Below are 20,814 nucleotides of genomic sequence, written 5' to 3'. Positions count from 1 at the left end.
GTTGTTGCTTGTTCAGTCATAGTAGAGATATAATTGTCATACATTGCAGAAATGAATTCCGTGGCTAGCATACTTGTCATTTAATTGATAAACATGAAATCATTTGTAAGGTTGTTAGTGGATGTGTAATTGCAACAATCATACTTGCTGGTTTGTAAGTATCCTCTGAGACTTGTCTCAGGCAGTTTGAAGAAATAAGGAAATGGTTGCATGCTTATTCTCTGGGTACCTAGTTTCTATTTTTATCAGGTTTCATTCTAATGAGACATTTTGGGTTCAGTGCCTGAACTTAATCTGCCAAATTTCAAGTCTAGTAGTTATGCATACAATGGGGCAATAGATAGATTCAAAACATGTATGCAATATTTTCACTGCAGTAAGTACAATTAGCAGCAATAAACCTGTTCTAGTAATTTCAGCACCAATGATCTAACTGTTACAATCTTCATCTTGACGTGAAACTAGGAAAGTTTCTAGTGATGATGTTCTACTCTTGATACTTTAAGTTGACACAGCTAGAATGCTCAAGTGTGTCTTGGAATGAGAAATTCAAGCTGATCCTTCAGCAAACTTCTCACCCTTTCTTAGCAATATATTTAGCACATTCTTTCATACTAGAAAAAGCTACATTTGTGATGAGAGTGAGACATTATTTCGGTTATCATTTTTTCTTTTTCTTGGGCATAAAATCCTAGAGCTTTTGCTCAAATTTGTTTTGACTTACTAGTACAAGTTGGAAACTGTTTGACAAAATCAGCTTCTATCTTAAGCACAAATTCAGAAGAAAAGGTCCATATGTATTGAGATTATAAACAGACCGGCTGTATTGTGTTGTTGCCATGCTCCCATTATAGACTTCCTAAAGTAGGTTGCTTCACAAATGGTTTTGTTTGAAGTTGATCACCTCTCTCGCAGGGTTGGCATTAGCTGTCCAGATGAAACCAGAGACTATTGCTGGGTTGCTGAAGTGTCTTATGTTGCTGTTGAATTGAAGTGTCAGACTTATTCCCAATCGCATTTTTTCATCATTTTGTTGGAAATTCTGATATAATTCTGAGATTATGATGGTTAGATTGATAAGGGAAAAATAATGTCTTCAGATTCCTAGGGAGACTATCATAAATAAGTAAACCTGGGAAACATATAATGCTGCCAAACCAAAGAACAAATATCAGAGAAGACGACTTTGTGCTAAAGCCACTTGGAAGTGTCCTCCAGATTCTGTAACTTGAAGATGACAGTCAAAACCTGTACAACTATCTCCATTTTAGAATCTGGAAACTTACTGTCTTTACGTAACGTTAAAAGTAACACAAAAATAAAAAAAAGAAAAGGTATCCAAGCAATTGAGTTTCGGTTACTAGGCATAGACAATAAAAGGATATGACAAATCTACAATTTAAGTTCCTGAATACTACAACATAACCTGCAGCTAACATCTGTGACCTATGTCGAAAAGGATACTGATTAATATCTACGTACACAATTAAATCTAGTGACAACATTAATGTTACGGGTAAAACCACAGCAGTACCCGTTATTGGATCTAATCCACAGTTGTCACCATAACTAGATTCAATGGCTAAATGCAGCTGTGGTATAGTATTACAGTTGCACGACTCGTATGTTACTGTATCCAAGAAATCCAAAAAGTTACAAGGTCAAATCAAAAGATACAGGAATATGACACTGGACCAAAAGCAATTAAATCAGTCACCCCACCCCATTTGGTTGACTTTGCCATTTTCAATCAACTCCCCGTCAATTGCCTTGTTTATCTCCTTGTCTTTCAAGTTGGAATTTTCATCAATCTCAATCAGTTTCTGGGGGTTGATCCATTTGCTTCCTCTCTCTGCGCTCTGCCGTTTCACCAACAGCGACAGTGCTGGTTTTGCCCTCTTTCTCGACCTCATTTTCACTTCACAATTAGCATAGTGGCAGCTTCTTTTTCTTCATTGATATTATTAGCTTCTTGAGCATCATCTTGGGCCTTAGTATCCTGCTTTGGATCATCTGTTCTCGGTTACTTCTTCAGCTTTTTCTTGTGATTCATAAAAATTGGACAAAAATTCATATACAAATTTACTATTACTTTTCACTACTGTTAATTCATTTCAACTAGGGAAAGCTCACCAGAGAATTTCATTCATTTCTTTTAACACTCGCACTAAACCAGAAAGCCAAATATACTGGAGTGCTCGCCTAATCTAGAATTTCTAGCCTTAGAAAAGGTATTAATTTTGATTCAATAAATATTAAATTATAGCAAAATTATGAATGATGCTCTTGATTGCATATTTTGATCATTATTTGGCGTTGTATGTGCCGCGTCATTAGGAAGTCCTGGATGAGGTTCAATTTGTTTCTGATGAATGGGGCCGGCTATGGAGAGAACCGAAGGCCGCACCAATGTGTATGTGCAATTACCTTAAAGTAATTGGTATCAAGGGATTTCAAGGGAAGCAGTACGAGTTGACAGTGGTAAAGTTCTTGTTGAGAGAAGCATTAGTCATGGAAAAGATGGTCATTTGCGCTCTGCCGTTAACATCAGATGAAGAAATGATGCTTAGAAAGACCATGTTGGAGTATCGAAGAGGTTCTAAAGATTGCCGAATCATATTTTCCTCGGACAGTTAAATAAGTACTTTTCCCTGCAGCTGCCACAAATATTAGTTCTGGTTTTTAATCAAATAAGTACTTTCATAGAGTTGAATTGATGATTTTTCCTGTCAGATTTATTCCTTGTTGTTGTTTCAGTTAGGTACTGTTAAATGCAATCAATTGTAGTTTGATCGTACTTGGATCATTGATTCAATGGTATTAAGGGCGCGTTATTTCATAATGTGCGGATTGTGCTTCTTCAATCTGTTTTAAGAAGAGAGTTACATTGTTGCTTGTTTGGTAATAGTTGAGATAGAACTGTCATTCACAGCAGAACTGAATTCTAGATAGCATACTCGTCATCTGATGGATATAAGTGAAATCGTTTTTAATGTTGATAATATATTTGTAATTTTACCAATCACGTTGTTGATTTGCAAGATGGTTCAAAAAATTTGTCTCTGGCAATTTGAAGAAAGAAGCAAATAGTTGGTATGCTTATTCTCTGGATTCACTTTCCCAGAATCAATTTTCCAGGTTTCATTCTTAGAAGTTAGAACGTGCCTGAATTTTAAGCCAGTTTGGCATGTGCTGTATAACAATAAGCAGGCAATAGATAGATTCTTCAAGGATGAGTTGCACTACAGTAAGTGCAATTAGCAGCAATGAATAATGTCAGCATGACAGCATTGATGATTTAGCTAGTAATGTTGGAATGAGACATTATTTTGCTTATCAGTTATCATATTTTCTTATTCTTGGGTGTATAATCCTTTGAGGTCTTCATCAAATTTGTTCTGACTTATTAGGAAAAGTTGGAAATTCCCTGAGAAAATAAACTTTGATCATAATTCCTGAGTACAAGTTTCATGAGCAAAGCAGAGTTCAGACGTATCAAGATCATAAACGAACCGGGTATCAGGTCATGCTCCCAGTATAGTCTTCTCTTTCATTGATCTGATTGCTGGGGAACAATACTAGTTCTGGCTATTAACAATGAACACATTTTCTGGTTCTATTTCATAAATCAGTCAACTTCATTGGATAATAGGGTTCATAAAGGCTAGGAGAATAAACAATGATGATGTTGCCGATAAAGCCTGAGAAACAAGTATCATGCTGTCAAGCCTGAAAGAAGAGAGCACCAAGGAAAACAATTTTGTGCTAATTAAACTCACTTGAAGGGTAACTTAACCAGCTTCTGAACTTGAAGATGCCAATTACTCTAGAACAGGCAACTCTACGGTCATACCACAGCATTAAAAGAGCATAAAAATTGAGAACTAAAGGCCACGGCTATCCAAGCAATTGAAGTTTCAGTTGAAGCTATATATCCAATCACTTTTCGGTTGCCCTGTTTGTTTGACACCCGGCAGTATTCTCTCTCTCTGCCTCATTTTGAGATACTTCTTTTCACCGCTGTCAATTCATTTAACTGTGGGAAGGTCACCGCAGCAGAGGATCATTTCTTTTAACTCTCACACTCACGAAGCAAGTCCCCTGTAAATATCCTTTCTCAACTAAAGAAAATTACCACAACAAATCCATCATTTCACCTTTCACTTTCTCTGCTTCCCCCACCAATCAAATCAAAGCTTCACGGAATCAAGAAACAAGAAGCAAAGAAAATGGCTGCCAACAAAGAAGAAGAAGTAGAATAATTAAATTTTTTTTTTTTTTCTGAAGGTTCTCTGCCATGTCCTTATGCCAAATCTTGGTCTTGGAGTCGTATCTGATTTCACATTTTCTGCTAAATTCATTTGTTCGATAAATTTGGAAGTGGGGTTTCGGAATTGTTATAATTGGACCGTTTTGCCAATTATAATGGAGTGCTCGCCCTATCTGGAATTTCTAGCCTTGGAAAAGGTACTATTTTGACTCAATGAATTTTTTAGTTATAGCAAAATTATGAATGATGCTCTTTGATTGCATATTTGATAATTATTTGGTTTTGTATGTTCTACGTCATTAGGACTTCGTCATTAGGAAGTCCTGGATGAGGATCAATTTGTCTGTGATGAGTGGCTCCGGCGATGGAGAGAACCAGAGCCCGTCCCAAAGGGCATGTTGAATTGCCTTAAAGTCATTGGTATCAAGGGGTTTCAAGGGAAGCAGTATGAGTTGACAGTGGTAAAGTTCCTGTTGGGAAATGCGGAAGTCTTGGAAAAAATGGTCATTTGTTCTCCACCATTGTCATCAGATGAAGAAACGATGCTTATTAGCGAGACCATATTTGGGTATCCAAGAGGTTCTAAAGATTGCCAAATCATATTTCTCTCGGACAGTTAGGTAAGTACTTCTTCCTGCAGCAGCCAGAAATGGTGTTAGTGCTCTTAAATCAAATATGAACTCTGTTGTAGATTGGAATTGATGATTTTGCCATTTAGGATTATTGCTTTGTTGTTGTTTCGCTTGGGCATGGTTGAGTGAACTAATTGTGTTCCGACCATACTTGGACAATTGGTTCAATGTTTTTGAGCACATTTTTGCAGATTATGTTTCTTCAATTCTTTAAGCACAGCTACTTAGTGGCTTGTTGTGTAATAGTTGAGATATAATTGTCATATTAGGTTTCATTCTCAGAACATTTTGGGTTCAGTGTTTGTGCTTGCGCTGCCTTGTTTCAAGTCAAGCTACAATCCTCCCTTTCACACCTAGGACTGCTGGAAAAATCTGTATTTCAAAGTCAGCTCCTTCAAAATGGTGTTGCGTTGAAGGAACGGAGTTGAAACCTACTGGCAGTTCATAATGGCTATAAGAACCCTAAGGCAATAGCAATTCTTAGATTCTAATGGTTATATTGATAAGGGCAAAGGAGAATCATGGATTCTGATATGTGAGGATATCAAAGGTAAACCAGCTTTAATCAGTTTTTTAACTTCTTTGAAAATCTGTCCAAATAACTGCTTAAGGAAAAGGATGCATCCACCCTAGAATCTGGAACGCTCTACCCTACAGCCTTGCAAAACAAAAAAATAAACAAAGATTGAGAAAGAAAAGCTATCCAAGCAATTCAAGTTTCAGCTACTAAGCATAGACGAAAATAAGAAAGGATGTCACAAGTCTACAATCTAAGTTCCTGCACAATATAACATTAGCTGTAGCATCTACAGCCTACACTACTACGGATACAGATTAATTTCCCTACAGAGACAATTAAATCTAACGACAACTTTAATGTTACAGTCATCCATGAAATCCAAAATGTTACAAGGACAAATCGAAAAAGATACAGGGATATTACACTGGGCTACTTGCAATGGATAAAAGCACGGTACATTCAGCAGCTGACAGAAGCTGGATGTTGAGGGGTGGTATCAGTTCGCCCCATTTGGTCGACTTTACCATTTTCAATCACCCCCCCGTCAATTTCCTTGCCTGTCTCCTTGTCTGGGACGTTAGATTTTTCATCATTTTCCAGCCCATCTTGTTTCTCTTTGACCTCTCCATCAGTTGCTGGGGCGGATCCATTGCCTTCATCTTTCTCTGCTCCGCCATTTTCTCCAACAGTGACAGTGCTGGGGTTGTCCTGCTTGTTGTCAGTGGCACCATCCTCTTCCTCAGCCTCATTTTGTGGAACATTTTCCACAGAGATCTCTACCTTCTCCTTTTCATTTTGAGTTACTTCAGCAGCAGTCTCTTCATTTTCTTTAACACTGGCAGCTTCTCTCTCTTCATTGCTATTCTTAGTTTCCTCAGCACCATCTTGGGCCTTATTGTTCTGTTCTGGACCAGCTTCCTCCATATTGGCATCTTTGTTCTCAGTCACTTCAGCTTTTTCTTGTGTTTCACCTTCCTTCCCAACTTGAGTCTCAACAGAAACATCTTTTCCCACCTCAGCTTCTGCCTTTTTCTTCTCAGTTTCTTCTGCAACTTGCATCTCAACTTCTTTCTCACGCTCAGCATTTTCAGGAGCTTCAGTTTCTTTATTATCCTTCTTCGAGGCTGATGTCGATCTTCGACCTCGCTTCTTTGGAGGCTCCTTCTCAGGAGTTGGAGTTGCCTTGGCCTTTTCGCTGATCCTTGATGATCTTCTGGGGGTCTCACCAGTGCCCCAATCAAACTCTGTTATTGCAGGATTACCAGGGTGAGATTTTAGGTATTGCTCCAATTGTTTCCTGTTATGGAGCTCCTCTCCAGTTGGAGCAATGAACATGATCTCACTCTTCCTTGGTGTGCCTCCTTTCTTGGGCAAATACTGCACGGAAACAGAGGACGTCATGTGTTATACAATGCGAACCGGACACTATAAACCGACAACATCCAATCTTATATACACAAATAAGGAATAGAGGGAAAGAGAAACAAAGATCAAATACGTATAAAATGTTCTTTTCATTAGACTCTTCAATGTATAGTCAAGATATAAACACAATCAAATAACACAGAACCCATGGTATCTTCATACGGGTAAATGCTTGATTCTTAAAATCTTCTCTTAATTCTTGAATTTTTACTCCAAGAAAAGAATCTGCTTTAAGCTTGATTCTTAACATATATCCAATGGTTTAACATGTAAACGTATGACTTTCAAGCTCTCAGGCATTAAAAATACTCCTCCAAGCTTATAGAAACCATGATAGAAATCTGCATATAGTCTATATCAAATTTCCTTCAAATATAAAATCTCATAGTTATATCCCTAACATCGAATACAAGATACATGCATCGAAATAACCTAGACTTCCAAATTGATGATAAACTGTACCATCCACACTCCTTTTCTTACTGTTGAAATGCTGCTGACCCTAATTCATATCCACCTAAACACTGAAACATGATAAGTATGATTACATATAAGAACTCACATGTGGCTTGCATATGTTGGCTTTACAATCCAGTAAATATAAATTCTTAATTGGCTAGCCAAACCAGAGTAACATAAATTGGTTAACTGATTAACAGCTATATGAACCAAAAAAGACAAAATGCAATCCTAGTAAACATTAAAATTTATATATGGTTCAACCGAACAAAAATATCTCATAAACTTAAGCTGTGTATAATTCATGCATCTGCATCAGTACAAATATTACTTCTTACATAGAAAATCTACGAATATAACACATATTAAGCAGTAAAATTTCTTGATGGATGCTACCTTGTCTAGAAGATCTTAGACTATACAGGTGTATGCACTTAGAAAGTTTCTTCAAAATCAAATAAAAAATAAAGATCAACAGAACATGCAAGGACAGGGGACAATTATTTAAAGAGAATATAGGCGCACAATATTTGGTCATCAAAATATATAATACAGCATGAAACTAAATATCTCCTTGCTTTAAACTCAATTCCAAATGAAAACGTTTCACCTTTCCTCAAACATTGCATACATACATCCTTTTCCTGTCTGCTTATATCACTGTAACCTTTAAATTTATTGTCTAAACACATGCTGACACATGCATAAACACTAGTTGATACATGCTACATCTACTAGGATCTAAGAAAACAGAGGGAACTGAGGATTATTTACTGATTTTTAACTGTTCAATAAACACACTAATACATGCAGTGATAGTAAATGACGGCAAACCCAAACATCCACCAGTAAAATCCACTAGCAATGAGAATTTGCACGTATAACACATCCCAACACCAGACTATTCCTAATAACAGCAAAAACCAAGAAGAAAGTACTTCACGTTTCACCAAATCATTTGATGGAATGACTTTTCACTTCAGTTGTTATTAGGAAAGTTATTTATTAGGAGCATTCAAAGGAAAGCACAGCCTTGTAGATTAGAGCTGCACCAAGAAAGATAATTTTAAACAATAAAAACCCAAGTGTTTACAATTTAGGGAAAAAAGAATACCATTGTGTTTGTAAACTCAAATGCATAACCCAATGAAACCCTAAAAAACCCAATAAAATTACAGAACCAGCTTAGCATCAGCTATTTGAATAATTACACACCCATTTTCAATTGTAATAAACACAAAATCACCAACGATCAACCAAAGCTGATATGAGACTGAAAGCAATGCACGAAAATTTAAAGCCTTGTTTAAGCAGCAAAGGATGGTTCCTTCATACACACAGTCGCACAAATGATCTGTATTGAACAGAAATATATTGCCCAACATGATGACTTAACTACATGTATTACAAAATGATACTCTTGTAGAACTATATAAGCACATACAAAGAACACTTACTGACCTCCCATCACATTATCTTTCGTCTCAACAAATTTTCGTTGGTCATCTTACTAAAAAATATGCTATTAATCTTCGCTTTGAACAAGGCTTTTTTCAGAACTAAAATCAAAAGCAAATACAAAAATGCAGCAAAATTCGGCATGAAAATCAAGATAATCTCAACAAGAAACTTTAAAAGGGCTAGGAGAACAAAGCTCAACTTGACATGGAAGAAAATAATCAGCAAAAGCTTCCATAGAAAGGATTATTTTTCCTGCATCTCTATATATATAGGGGTGTGTGTGTATGTGTGTGTTGACTAAAAGAAAAATAATTGATAGTTGACCCCAAAATTCTGAAAAAGGTTAAATTGTTTTAAACACTATAATAAAAAGGGGAAAAGCCCTTTTTGCAACAATCCTCACTACTACAAGTAACACCTTTCAAGAAAACCCTAACTGTAGAACTCCTACCATAAAATACAATTATGAGAAAAAAAGATACAATCCAAAAATTCTACCACAAAAATTCAAAATTCAAAAATTTCCATTAAAAAATTAGACAAATCAACATATTTAAAATGGTAATCAACCACAAAACATGGCTAAAAATTATTTTTTTAGTGAAACCCTAGCCACAAATTAGTACCAACCCAAATTCCACAACAAATAACAATCCATACCTGAGAAATCCCCAAAAAATAAACATACCCACAAATTAAATCACACTAACAAGTAAGAATATAACAACTTCACTAACAAAACATAAACTTTGAACCTCCAAAAAAATAAACATACCCTATTCATACACATGAATATAAAGAAAAAAAAAAGCTTTAAAGAGAAAATTAAAAGACCATTTTCTTCCAAGCAGGCGGTGCTGGCAGCTCAACCGAAATAACTTCCCCCTTGCTCTCCATTTGTTCACCTGTAAAAGATAAACACACAAAACCAAAGACAGAAAACAAACCGTTGAGAGTTCTTAGATATGCCTTATTGTTGTTGGTTAGTTCGGTTTTTATTTCCCTTTTAGGAAATAACATATAGATCCCTAGCTTATTACATTTTATCAATCAAGGTAATGAATTATCTATTTTGTTTTAAAACAGTACCTGACACCGGTGATATTACCAATTTATCCTTACCATAATGAAGTTTGATCTGGGGACCTATTTAACATGAACTTATAACCTATGTACTTTTTTATAATATGTAAGATATTAAGGACCCAATGATATAACCCGTTAATATTTTTGGTACTAAAACTGTTCACATAATCCGTTGGGAAGAGATAAAGATACAATCTGAGGCACAGTATTTAAGTGAAATTGTGGGAAATTGTCCAACGAGAACTGGACTGGTGTCAGTTGAAAAGCTGATTTACTTCGTAATAAGTAGACATAACAGCATCTTGTTCGGCCATAATCTAACTCGGTCTACTGTTAACACGTGTGCAACGTTTGGGGTGGATATTGGGGCTTACGGTATCTAGAAGGTAAGCGTGAGATCCAGGGGTGATGGCAATGCGCTCACGCTCTCGTCAATGGCGCGTGCGTACAAAACCTATGAATTATGCAGCATGCATATGCCTTTTGAAATTAAAATTCATGTATTTTCTAATTAATTTAATTATTCAAGTCAAAAGAGTACCACAAATATTTTATAGCCCCGTTGTGATTTTTTTTTTCCCGTAGTAAATAATCTTATGAAAGAAACGTGATGGTTTATTATTGTAGTTTAGGCTAATTGTAGGATAAGTGAATTTCAGATTGATCATTGAATTTTTGATGAATTAGTGAATTTATAATACATTGATTGTTCAAAAAATTTGTAAAAAAAATTTATTTTTGTTTGGTTATGTCGAACGAACCTAGATCTAATTAATTTTTATTAAGGAACCTCCACAGCAGGTTATTTAATCATTACATTGATAATAGTAATTCGTTATTTAGTTATTCTATAAATTCTCTTTTTTAATGTTCGAGATTTTTTTTAAATAAAATTTGAATATGTATATTTAAAATAATTTTAAAAAAACTTTATTTTCATTTTTTTATTTTTATATCTTTTTAAAAAAATAAAAGAGGGGGTAAAATTTAAATTATTTTTTGTATCCTCTTACTTTTTTCAAGATTCAAACTCTGATAATCAATCAAATAAAGTTATTTAAAAAACGACTTTGTGAAATAGTAAACCACTTTGTCAAGTACTAAGGACTTAATAATAAATATTACCTAATAGTTATTGTTTTCTCTTTCTTTTATTTAAAGATAAAGAGTAAACAAGAGTCTAACTATAATCTCTTAATCTTCGTTCTCCGAGAGCCAAATAGAGTGGCTAGTAAAACAAAGGAGTAACAAAATAGATTGACATTTCTTAATTTTGCTAATACTTGCAAACAAAGTCACAACTTTAAAATATCATGTTCACACGTGGGGTTCACTCGTGCTCGCCTAAAGAATAAGATAACATTCTTAAATTAACTGATCTAGAAAGTAGGTTTCGCATCCGAATGTGATGGTCTTTCCTGTACAAGATTGCTAAAAGATATTGATTGTTGATGCATAAATTTAGTCGATGGAGTTGTGACTAGGTGTCCATACCAACACCTAAATTTATTTTAATGGGATACAATACTTGCTAGCAACTCCTTTCTTCGAGTAAACACTAACAACCATAAGCACTTCCTACGAGATTCACCTGCGTTCACAAAGAACGGTTAGAGGAATGCCAGAGGTTTTTCTAGCATAAACCCTCTGGCGCTCAAGTTAGTTATCTAGGCTTTTTAGAAAAACTTGTGCCGTAACCCACGTGGCTCAATTATGGTTGCTTTTAAACAAGAAAGATTTAAAATAAATAAAGAAAACTGGAAGAAATTTAAGAGATAGAAAAAGAAAATTTAGTAGTAGAGAGAGATTACTTACCTAATTTTGAATTTTCAGGGATATGTATGGAAGACTGAGAATTACTAGATAAAGAGAGTAGCCGTTAGTGAGTCATGCCCTAGTCTTTCTGAGGAGATCCGCGAGTTAACTCTCAACCAAGTCTCCGAGTTAACTTGATTTGAGCCTCTTCTCGCATGATTCTTACGCGACCACATTTATCAAGCAACCTGCCCACTTCTTGATACCTCAAGCCAATTATTTTTTAGTTCTACTAGATCCACACCCTGAGGAGGCTCATGGCTACTCCCAATAATGAAGAGAGCATGATTTACCCAGAATTATGTCTAATCATGCTCCCTAATTTATCCCTCAAATACTAGTCCCTCAATTTCTAATGTTGAGAGTGAAACTAATCAAAATTGGAAACTAAATGCACTATGCTGCTTATAATGACTAGGTTGACATCTTTACTTACTCGACCTCAAAACATGGAACTAATAAGGCCACTCATTTTACGAGACCTCACCTGATTAACTGAGATCATCTATTTACCCAAGTAGTCACTTAACTTTAAATGTGTGTGACGTAGTGCACGTTAAGCCAAACATTTGAATTTCAAATGCATCAGTTTTGCATCCTCGAAGCATGTCTCCTTAAATGTCGTGCTAGTTACCCTAAGTCGTTTCATTTTCCTTCCCTTCGAATCTTTAATTTTCTAAACCACACCATCTTCTTTTTCGTATTTCCCTTTGCGTTTCCCAGAGAGTGTGAAATTTCTTTGCCAAAGAACAAGTTATGCAATACCACCACCACCCCAACATTGATTTCAGCTTGCCTTAGGTACTATTTCTTGAACTTCATCATTGGCTATTTGTCATTTTTGCTTGGGTTTGTTTGAGTTCTTTGGGGTTATTGGTTATCTTGGCTTTTTGGACTCCCATTCTAGGTTTTAAGAAATTTGTCAAAAAACAAAGAGAATAATTGACATTGAAGATGAATTGGACTTTTGCCCAATATGCTTGAAGGGCTTGCTTTAAATCCAAAATCCCTTTAGAGGATATGGATGGTACTAGTGTTGGGGTTAGTGTTAGAAAAATGTCTCCTGAGACTTTCACTTCATCTAAAAGCAAATCAACTAGTATAGATATTGGAGAAATTTCTAGTTCAGACCAAACTGTGAGTGAAAACCAGGAAAAAAGCTCTGGTGAGGATGAGAGCGACGAAGAAACGACACAAGAGGAAAGTCAACAAGAAAAGAAAATGAAGATAGGTAGCAAAACTCTGGCCGAGTCTTACCCTATTGATGAGATGAAGTATAGTACAACAAAGTGTGACTTAGATAAGCTTAAGAGATTTTACAGCATACTTGATGACGTGATTCTTAGGGTGCCTAGTCCTAAAGACACTTCTTGTCATCCTCTTGAGAGATAGATTATCTTATACTTGAAGTGCTTCAGATTGGGTCATTGGGGGTTAGGCTTCCTTTACAGCCTAACCCCCAATGACCCAATCTGAAGCACTTCAAGTATAAGATAATCTATCTCTCAAGAGGATGACAAGAAGTGTCTTTAGGACTAGGCACCCTAAGAATCACGTCATCAAGTATGCTGTAAAATCTCTTAAGCTTATCTAAGTCACATCATTGGGGGTTAGGCTTCCTTTACAGCCTTACTTTGTTCGAGTATTAGAAAGAATAAGTTTATCCCCTGGTCAGTTAAACTCAAATGGATAAAGAGTGCTTTCTAGTCCGTTCGTCTTATGGAACAACTGCGGGCAGGGTAAACCTATAATTAAAGAGATAAAGCATCTATACCAGCTAAAAAATAGTTCAAAAAACGAGTCATGTTATTATTTCATGTTGAGCACCAAGAAAAAGAAACCCATAACAAATATCTCCACTTCGAGTGAAAACTGAAAAAGCAAATTCTTTTTTATTGGGGGTAATTAGGGTCGGATAGCACCTACATATAGAGAGAATATACATGTTCCTTCTTATTTCTCTACTCTAGGTTTTTTACTAGCTCATGATATCTCTTAGCTGTTGGGACTAGGCAAAAAAACTTATCCGACTCGTTTCAATCTGAAAAAATCGAGTTAGAATTGGATCAGATTTGGTGAACAGATAGCTTTGTTGCCAACCCGATCAGATCATGATCGGATTTGGTGAAACCTGATTCGATTCAAAAAACCGATCGCGTTAGCTTTGAAAAAAAATAATAAGTGAAAGTAAATAACACTCATATTTCACAACCACACACCACACGAATAGTTCACACACAACACACATGTATTGTTTCTCTTTAAGAACAATACAATATACACACACAAAGCCTCAACTCAGGCCCTCACGACTTCACCCTCAAGCCTCAAGTTTTCAACTCATGAAACGCACATTCATACACAGAAATAGTCTTCATGCCTTACGCCTCACAGTTTCAGTTTTCACACACACACATCAGAAAAGCAAGTGACATCGATGTAGACATAGGCACGCAGCGTAGCCCCCAACCATCGATGTAGCCCACAATCATCGCTGACAACGATCAGATCTGCTGCTCTTGACTGGATTTGCTGCTCTTATGCTCTACGCCTCCAACATCACCAAGTTCCTCCAGCTCCAAGCTCTACTCACTCAAACCCAACAACCCGAATTTCCTTTTGAAGTTTTAATGGCATATACTATATAGTAATGATATATTATATATGCTATGTTAAATTGACATTTGTTAGTTGTTAATTGTTAATTGTTAATTGTTAATAATCTAAACACGGTTTCAGTCTTCACGTATTGTTTCTTTTCAAGAATCATATCTAATTTAAATTTAATCTGATCTGATCTCATCTGAATATGTTCGGATTGGATAGGATCAGGTTATAGGTTTAGGTTGAGTTTGAATGAATTTTTTCTCAACCTGATCGGGTTTTTACCCAGTCATATTAGTTGCTCATTAATTTTGAAACACACTCTTCATTTCCCTCTCCCTTTTCTCTTTTTTTTTTCCCTTACTCATCTCATCTTTGTGCTGCAGATTCCTGGAGCGTGGTCTACAAGATCAAAAGTAACCAAATGCAGAGTGTTGAGGTCGCCTTATCTAACCAGTATTCGTCCATGCACGTACTTTTTACGACCAACCTAGTGAACTACCATCTAGCATCGGCAACAGAAAATATGGATGAACAAGAAACACCCTGGTTCTGATGGTGCTTTTGAAAGCTCGAACAAAGGTACTACCTTGATGAAAAAGTTTGAGGTTTCTCAGCATGCCTCTCCTCTAAAAGTGCTTCCCCTACCTCTTTCTGTCGTGGGTGGAATAAAGTAAAGCGTCTAAAAAGAGTTTCAAAAGTCCCCTCTTCTCCAACTGCTGATCTAAGACCTTACTAGGCAGATGAGCGAGTAGATTACTTCGCCTCATACCGCAATGAATATACCAAGTTAGTGAAAAAGAAAGATCTTGAGAACATGGAGGGCCGTACACAAGGATGGCAATAGCCACTGCTCGCAGTGAGTTTGTCATTACCAAAACCAAACCCACACAAAATTTAAAATACCAAATCCATCCACAACCCATTCACTGCTAGTTTTGACAATTAGCAAACCCGAAATAGTACCTGGCAGATTTTTTTGTGAGTTTTCATATTTAAAATCACAAATATTTAATATGTAAATTTATAATAATAACCTAAAATCCCACATAACATACTTAATTCTAAATTTAGCCAATATAAATGGAATATTAAAATTTCAACATCAATCCAACACAAATTCTCAAATTTAAGTATAAAATACACAAATTTATAAAAAAAAAAGCCAAAAACTAGTGTCTAAAAATAACACTTATGATTTCATATTATCATTCAACACAAGCTCCAGGGGAAAAATTTCATTTCATTCACCACTATTAGCACTCATCCAACACGATTCCTATAATAATAATAATTAAGATTAATATTTTCTAAAGAATAATATTTTTTAGCAACTAATCCAAAGGATAAAATTATAATAATCAAATAATTCATGCATTAAGTTAAAGAATAATACTCCATACAAAATTATAATAAGTATATAATAATCCTTGCATTACGTTAAAGACTATTAGGACTTAGGCATGTTGCGACTTGCACACACATTTGCACTTTACATTATTTACTTTATATATGTTTATTTTTTAAATATTTTTTTATTAAAATTAAATTAAAAAATATTTTAATCAAAAAATATTTAAAGAAAAAAGCTCTGGTTTGGTGGATACTCATGCGGGTATCCACCGAATATTTAGCTAATACCAAATCCACCCGCAATCTAGTGCAGTTTTCAATTTATAATACCAAACTCGCCTGCAACCAACAAAAGTACCCGCAATGAGTGGGTTTGTGGATACCATTACCATCCCTAGTCGTACACTTAGTGACCAAGTGAATGCTTAGCACTTTGGGGTGTTTTAAATGTGTACCACAGCTTCTTACTATAAAGGCAAGATTGCTTACTACGAGAAGAAAATTCAGACTGATAATCAAACTCTAAAGAAAAAAAAATAAAACTTACTGAGGAGAGATCAGTAAAGCTCCACGTTGAGAACTTACAGCTAGAGGAATGAGCATCTCTGTTTGAGGGTAAAGCAACATAACTTGAGAATGAGTTAAATAATGTAAGAGAAGAACTTGCCCGCCAGAAATCCTTCAACGAGCATCAACAATCGACCTACCAGAGTCAGGTCGAGGCTCTTGGAAAATAGATTAATAAGAACTACAATGCTGAGCTTAGACCTCTTAGAAATGCATCATTGTTGTCCTCGAAAAGTAACGCCCCGAGCTGAATATAGATGAGTTGGCAACTGGAATTATCGAATACATGAATAAACAAGAAGCCAAAGAGGATGCAGGAAAAGATAAGCTTCTTAAAGCTGCTGAGAATGTCCCTCCTCTTGCTACCAATGATGACCTCCCAATGCTTCTCAAACAAATGGATTATCCTTATGATAAAATAGATCATAAATCCTACTGAATGTAATTAAGAATGTACCAATTGATGATTTCAAGAATTTTTGTTTGTATTTCTATTTCTTTTAAATGCTAAGAATATTTTCCAAAAGCTTATTTTATTTGTCTTTGAATATTCCAAGTAACCGTTATCCAACTTATCACTATCCAGCAAAAGCAGGCAAACTTTGACTCTTGTCTCATTTGGAAAAGACTGTTGAGATTTAAAGCTTGTATTTGCCTTGGAATAAATTTCCGTAAGTAATTGTCTGCTTACTTCATTGTTGTCGAGCAGGCATAGGTAAATTTTGACTTTTATCTCACCTCAAGGAGGCTTTGAAACTTAAAGCCTTATACTTGTCTTAGAAAATTTTTTGTAAGTAATTACTTGCTCACTTCATTGTTTTTGAGTAAGAGTAGGTAAATTTTGAATTTTGTCTCACCTCGAGGAGGCTTTGAGACTTACAACCTTATACTTGCCTTAAAAAATTTTTTATAAGTAATTGCCTTCTCGCTTCATCGCTGTCAAGCATGAGTAGGTAACTTTTGACTTTTGTCTCACCTCGACTTTGAGACTTAAAGCTTTATACTTGTCTAAAAAAAATTCATAATTAATTGCATGTTTGCCTCATCATGGTCGAGCAATCATAGGTAAATTTTGACATTTGTCTTACTTCAAGGAGGCGTTGAGACTTAAAACTTTATATTTGCTTTAGAAAAATATCCCTAAAGAAGAGGAGTAACTGGGCAAATGGATTTTATTGCACCCATTTTGTTTATGGCTTATGAATTACAAAAACAACTTAAGAAATATTGGATCAGTAATAGAGGTAACCAGCTTATTACAAGAAATTCTTACAAAAATGATTTGCATCCTAGGATGTTTTGACTTTGCGACCATCTGCATAGGTGAGCTTATATGCTCCTGGTCCCGTTGCTCGCAGAACTCTGTATGCCCGCTCTTAATTGAGACCAAACACACTATGGCTCGGATCTCTAATGTTTTAATTCACCATTCTAAGCACTAAATTGCTGCTTCGAACTGTTATACTCGTACATTTTGGTTGTACTAGAATGCAATTCTCTACTGATAAACGATTACCTTTTTAAATAAAATTTCTCTGTCGTACTTGTACATTCTAGTTGTAATAGGATCTCTTGACATTTTTTATTTAGTAGATCCAAGTTTAAGCACATCTGCTCATTGTTTTCCACATTATTAAAGTTCTTCATTCGATGCATGCTCATTCTTATTTTGGCTAGAACCTCTAGTTCATGATCAAAAGCTAAGACAAAAATGGTGTTTTATTTGTTGTTTTCTTTAAGTGGTTCTGTAGCCTATAGTATACCAGACAATTTGTCAATCCATGCCCTTTTTCTCTCTTAATCGAGTTTTCAAGAGCTTCTTAATAGTTTTGTTCGACACCTCCACTTGCCTGTTTGCTTTTGGATGTGCAGACAAATAGAATCTCAATTCGATGCTCAGTTTTCACAAAACTCCTTGAAATTATGGTTATCGAACTGCTTACCATTATTTGTTATGAGTGCATAAGGAATTCCATATCTACATACCACATTCCTCTAGATAAAGTCAGTTGTCTTTATCTTTGTAATCTTACTGAGAAGCTCAATCTCAACCCACTTCATGAAGTAGTCAACTGTCACAATAGTATGAGTTGTCATCGCCTGGTCTTTTCTTCTGCATTTCAGTGCATCATTGGCTAGAATCGCTTTAAAGGCCAAAGACCTTGCCCCCGAGTGATTTCCACATATCCCTTTAGGTATCTCCCTTAACACGGAATCTACTTCATCATCATCCAAGCAAAGTATATTCTCATCTATATAACACCCCGTCAATCAATGCATACCTAGCTGCTTGGCATTTGAGCTTCCTTGGTTGTGTTTTATCTACTGGCAATATTTCATCTCGCATGTATAAGACTATTGGATTTATCCATGAGCTCTGATTGTCTATCTTCATCATATATATTTCTTGTGCAATGCTTGGGGAGGTTTTAACTTTAACCAGAATTGACTTAGGCATTCTTGCATCTGTTGTGGCAATCATTCTAGCCAAAATATCTGTTCAGTAATTTTATATTCTCGATATCTACTCGATGTTAATATCCTCAAATTTCTCTATCATTTATGTGGTCTTCTTCAGATATAACTTTATCCTCTCACCTCTGGGTTAAAAGTTCTCATTTAAATGGTTATCAATGAGTTGGGAATCTATTCGAATTCTTATTATATCTACTTGCAAAGCTTGAGCCAACTTCATTGATTATTAATTGCTTTGAATTCAAACATTAAGGCATATGAAATTTCATCTTCTTCTGGACATTTTAAGTTCACTCATTCCCCGACTCATCAGTCACTAAAAGACCCATCCAACGTTACCAGCCAAATCTTACTGGCTACTACTTGCAGCAACTTGTGCACTATTAGCCTCCATATCTAGTTCCGTGAATGATTAGTATTAAAAATTGTTTAATTATCATGCGATAATAATGTTATTTTGTCCTTATGTTATAATTTATATTTGTGAGTATGCAATATATTAGGAATTATTAATTATGTATTAAATATATCTAATTTTGTGTATTTTTGTGTGTTTATTAGGTAAAATATTAATTTCATGCAATTCGAGGCTGCAAACAGATAAACGGATGTCAAATTTGGATTCTGGAGGTCCGAAAACCTTAAAATAAGTCAAGATTAGCTTAAAATTGGGCTTCTGTAAAAAGAGTTGACTTTTTCTGTTAACCGAACACTAATTGAATGATAAAATGAGCTTACAATAGATATGAGGGCATGGGATAGCTGACAATTTTGACTAAATTTCAACCGTTCATGATTCAATGGCCATGATTGTTCCACGTGGCAATGGTTGGTGAAATAAGTTGTAGGATCTGAATCTTTGTATTCGGATCGACCAGATCCACCCATTAACCCGCCAAATCTCAAATGTTCTTTGGCCAAATTAGACGAGTCAAATGATGCCACGTGTGATGTTGACTTTTGAAGTTTGACCGGCCGTTGGATTTTGATCTAATGGTTGTGAGGAGCGCATGCATGAAGATTATGACGGACCGCAAAACACTGAATTATAAATTTATTTTTCTATAAATAGGCCTCATTTTTATGTTTTTAATCATCTCTCTTCTTCTCAATTTCTCTCAATCTCCCTATAATCTTGATTTTCAGGTGTGTTTTTAATATTTTGTTTAATTATTTTTATAAATAAATTTAGTTTTATTTTCAATTTTAGTTGTTTTTATTACTTTTAATTATAAGTAATTTAATTTTAATAATTCTTTTTATTTCAATTATGCTTAACTAAATAATAATAGTTAGGGTAAGGTGAAACTCTTAGGAAATAAATATAATTTAATCAAATTCTATTTTTAATTTTATAAATTCAATTATTTTCTATTTAATTTTATACATATTTTATATTTTAAAATTTTGATTTATTGTAGACAAACAAGAGAGTTTGGCGTAATAAATTCTTAATATCTTAATATAAGGTATGATAAAATGGTATTTTGACTTATTGTAGACAAATTAAATTTTTGCACAATAAATACTTAATCCATCATAAAATTAAAGGGAAAATAATAATAATTTATATAATTAATCTTTTGGGCAATAAATCTAAAAAAATAGAAAAAAGAATTTATTAACTTTTATTTACTACTAAAAGTGGATCCACAACTTTAACTAGTTCAATTTCATAGTTTCATTTAAATTAAATTGTTTATATTCAAGTTTTATTTTTATTTTTAGATAAAATAAAATAAATTAATTAAATCTTTTCTCTGAGGATCGACCTTGGACTCACCGAACTATAATATAACAAGACACTCTTATACTTAGGAGTTAAAAATTACATTTAAGTTATGTGAGTAAACGCTGACACAAAATCTGCTAATGCTTGTGCTTTAATCGCTACTCCAAGCTTGTAGCTTATATCAAATTCATTCAGCTCTACTGACCATTTTACTAAGCATCCAGAAGCCCCCGGCTTGTACAATGACATGACTCAAAAGTGTATTACTCTCAAGTATAAGAGTGTCTAGTTATAATATAACCCGGTTAGACCAGGGTCGAACCACATGGAGTTTTAAATCTAGTAAAACTAAGAAAATTAATTGCGGGCCAAAGAAATTATTTGAAATTGATTTAAAAATAAGTTAAGGTTTAGG

At 34.9% G+C, this 20,814-nt stretch overlaps 3 protein-coding genes across 6 annotated transcripts; 2 read left to right on the top strand and 1 right to left on the bottom strand.

The window, feature by feature from the left end:
* Positions 1 to 1,640: 1,640 nt before the first annotated feature.
* LOC112497263 (putative F-box/FBD/LRR-repeat protein At4g26350) lies at positions 1,641 to 2,864 on the top strand. 3 transcript variants are annotated; one of them, XR_008056706.1, is made up of 2 exons: positions 1,641 to 1,888; positions 2,338 to 2,864. XR_008056706.1 is itself a non-coding variant. In XM_052445084.1 (2 exons), exons 1-2 carry the CDS (start codon positions 1,684 to 1,686, stop codon positions 2,635 to 2,637), a joined length of 501 nt encoding a protein of 166 aa, XP_052301044.1. In that variant the 5' UTR covers positions 1,641 to 1,683; the 3' UTR covers positions 2,638 to 2,864. The 3 variants fall into 3 exon arrangements, 1 of the variants encoding a protein (XP_052301044.1); XR_008056705.1 differs by having other exon boundaries at positions 1,641 to 2,231; positions 2,342 to 2,864; XM_052445084.1 differs by having other exon boundaries at positions 2,342 to 2,864.
* Positions 2,865 to 3,574: 710 nt separating this feature from the next.
* On the top strand, positions 3,575 to 5,204 carry LOC102622395 (putative F-box/FBD/LRR-repeat protein At4g26350). 2 transcript variants are annotated; one of them, XR_008056676.1, is made up of 2 exons: positions 3,575 to 4,467; positions 4,574 to 5,204. XR_008056676.1 is itself a non-coding variant. In XM_052445007.1 (2 exons), the coding sequence occupies exons 1-2, from the start codon at positions 4,306 to 4,308 to the stop codon at positions 4,888 to 4,890; spliced, it is 465 nt and encodes a 154-aa protein (XP_052300967.1). In that variant the 5' UTR covers positions 3,575 to 4,305; the 3' UTR covers positions 4,891 to 5,204. The 2 variants fall into 2 exon arrangements, 1 of the variants encoding a protein (XP_052300967.1); XM_052445007.1 differs by having other exon boundaries at positions 4,588 to 5,204.
* A 398-nt stretch (positions 5,205 to 5,602) lies between these two features.
* Positions 5,603 to 9,765, bottom strand: LOC102622697 (methyl-CpG-binding domain-containing protein 11). Its single transcript, XM_006465263.3, has 2 exons — positions 9,602 to 9,765; positions 5,603 to 6,799 (listed from the first exon to the last, which is right to left on the bottom strand). Exons 1-2 carry the CDS (start codon positions 9,662 to 9,664, stop codon positions 5,882 to 5,884), a joined length of 981 nt encoding a protein of 326 aa, XP_006465326.2. The 5' UTR covers positions 9,665 to 9,765; the 3' UTR covers positions 5,603 to 5,881.
* Positions 9,766 to 20,814: the final 11,049 nt, after the last annotated feature.

This window comes from Citrus sinensis, chromosome 7 (genome assembly GCF_022201045.2).
Source record: "Citrus sinensis cultivar Valencia sweet orange chromosome 7, DVS_A1.0, whole genome shotgun sequence".
Taxonomy (NCBI): Eukaryota; Viridiplantae; Streptophyta; class Magnoliopsida; order Sapindales; family Rutaceae; genus Citrus; species Citrus sinensis.
The sequence above is the reverse complement of the archived record's forward strand: the minus strand, read 5'-3'. Positions and strand labels throughout refer to the sequence as shown.

Bases quoted from the DNA above. Each gene is read 5' to 3' on its own strand.
- LOC112497263 (XM_052445084.1), top strand. From the start codon at position 1,684: ATGACACTGGACCAAAAGCAATTAAATCAGTCACCCCACCCCATTTGG. The intron at 1,889-2,341 runs GTTTTGCCCTCT...GTCATTAGGAAG, and splicing joins CACCAACAGCGACAGTGCTG to TCCTGGATGAGGTTCAATTT.
- LOC102622395 (XM_052445007.1), top strand. From the start codon at position 4,306: ATGCCAAATCTTGGTCTTGGAGTCGTATCTGATTTCACATTTTCTGCT. The intron at 4,468-4,587 runs GTACTATTTTGA...CTTCGTCATTAG, and splicing joins AATTTCTAGCCTTGGAAAAG to GAAGTCCTGGATGAGGATCA.
- LOC102622697 (XM_006465263.3), bottom strand. From the start codon at position 9,664: ATGGAGAGCAAGGGGGAAGTTATTTCGGTTGAGCTGCCAGCACCGCCT. The intron at 6,800-9,601 runs GTCTTTTAATTT...GTTTCCGTGCAG, and splicing joins CGCCTGCTTGGAAGAAAATG to TATTTGCCCAAGAAAGGAGG.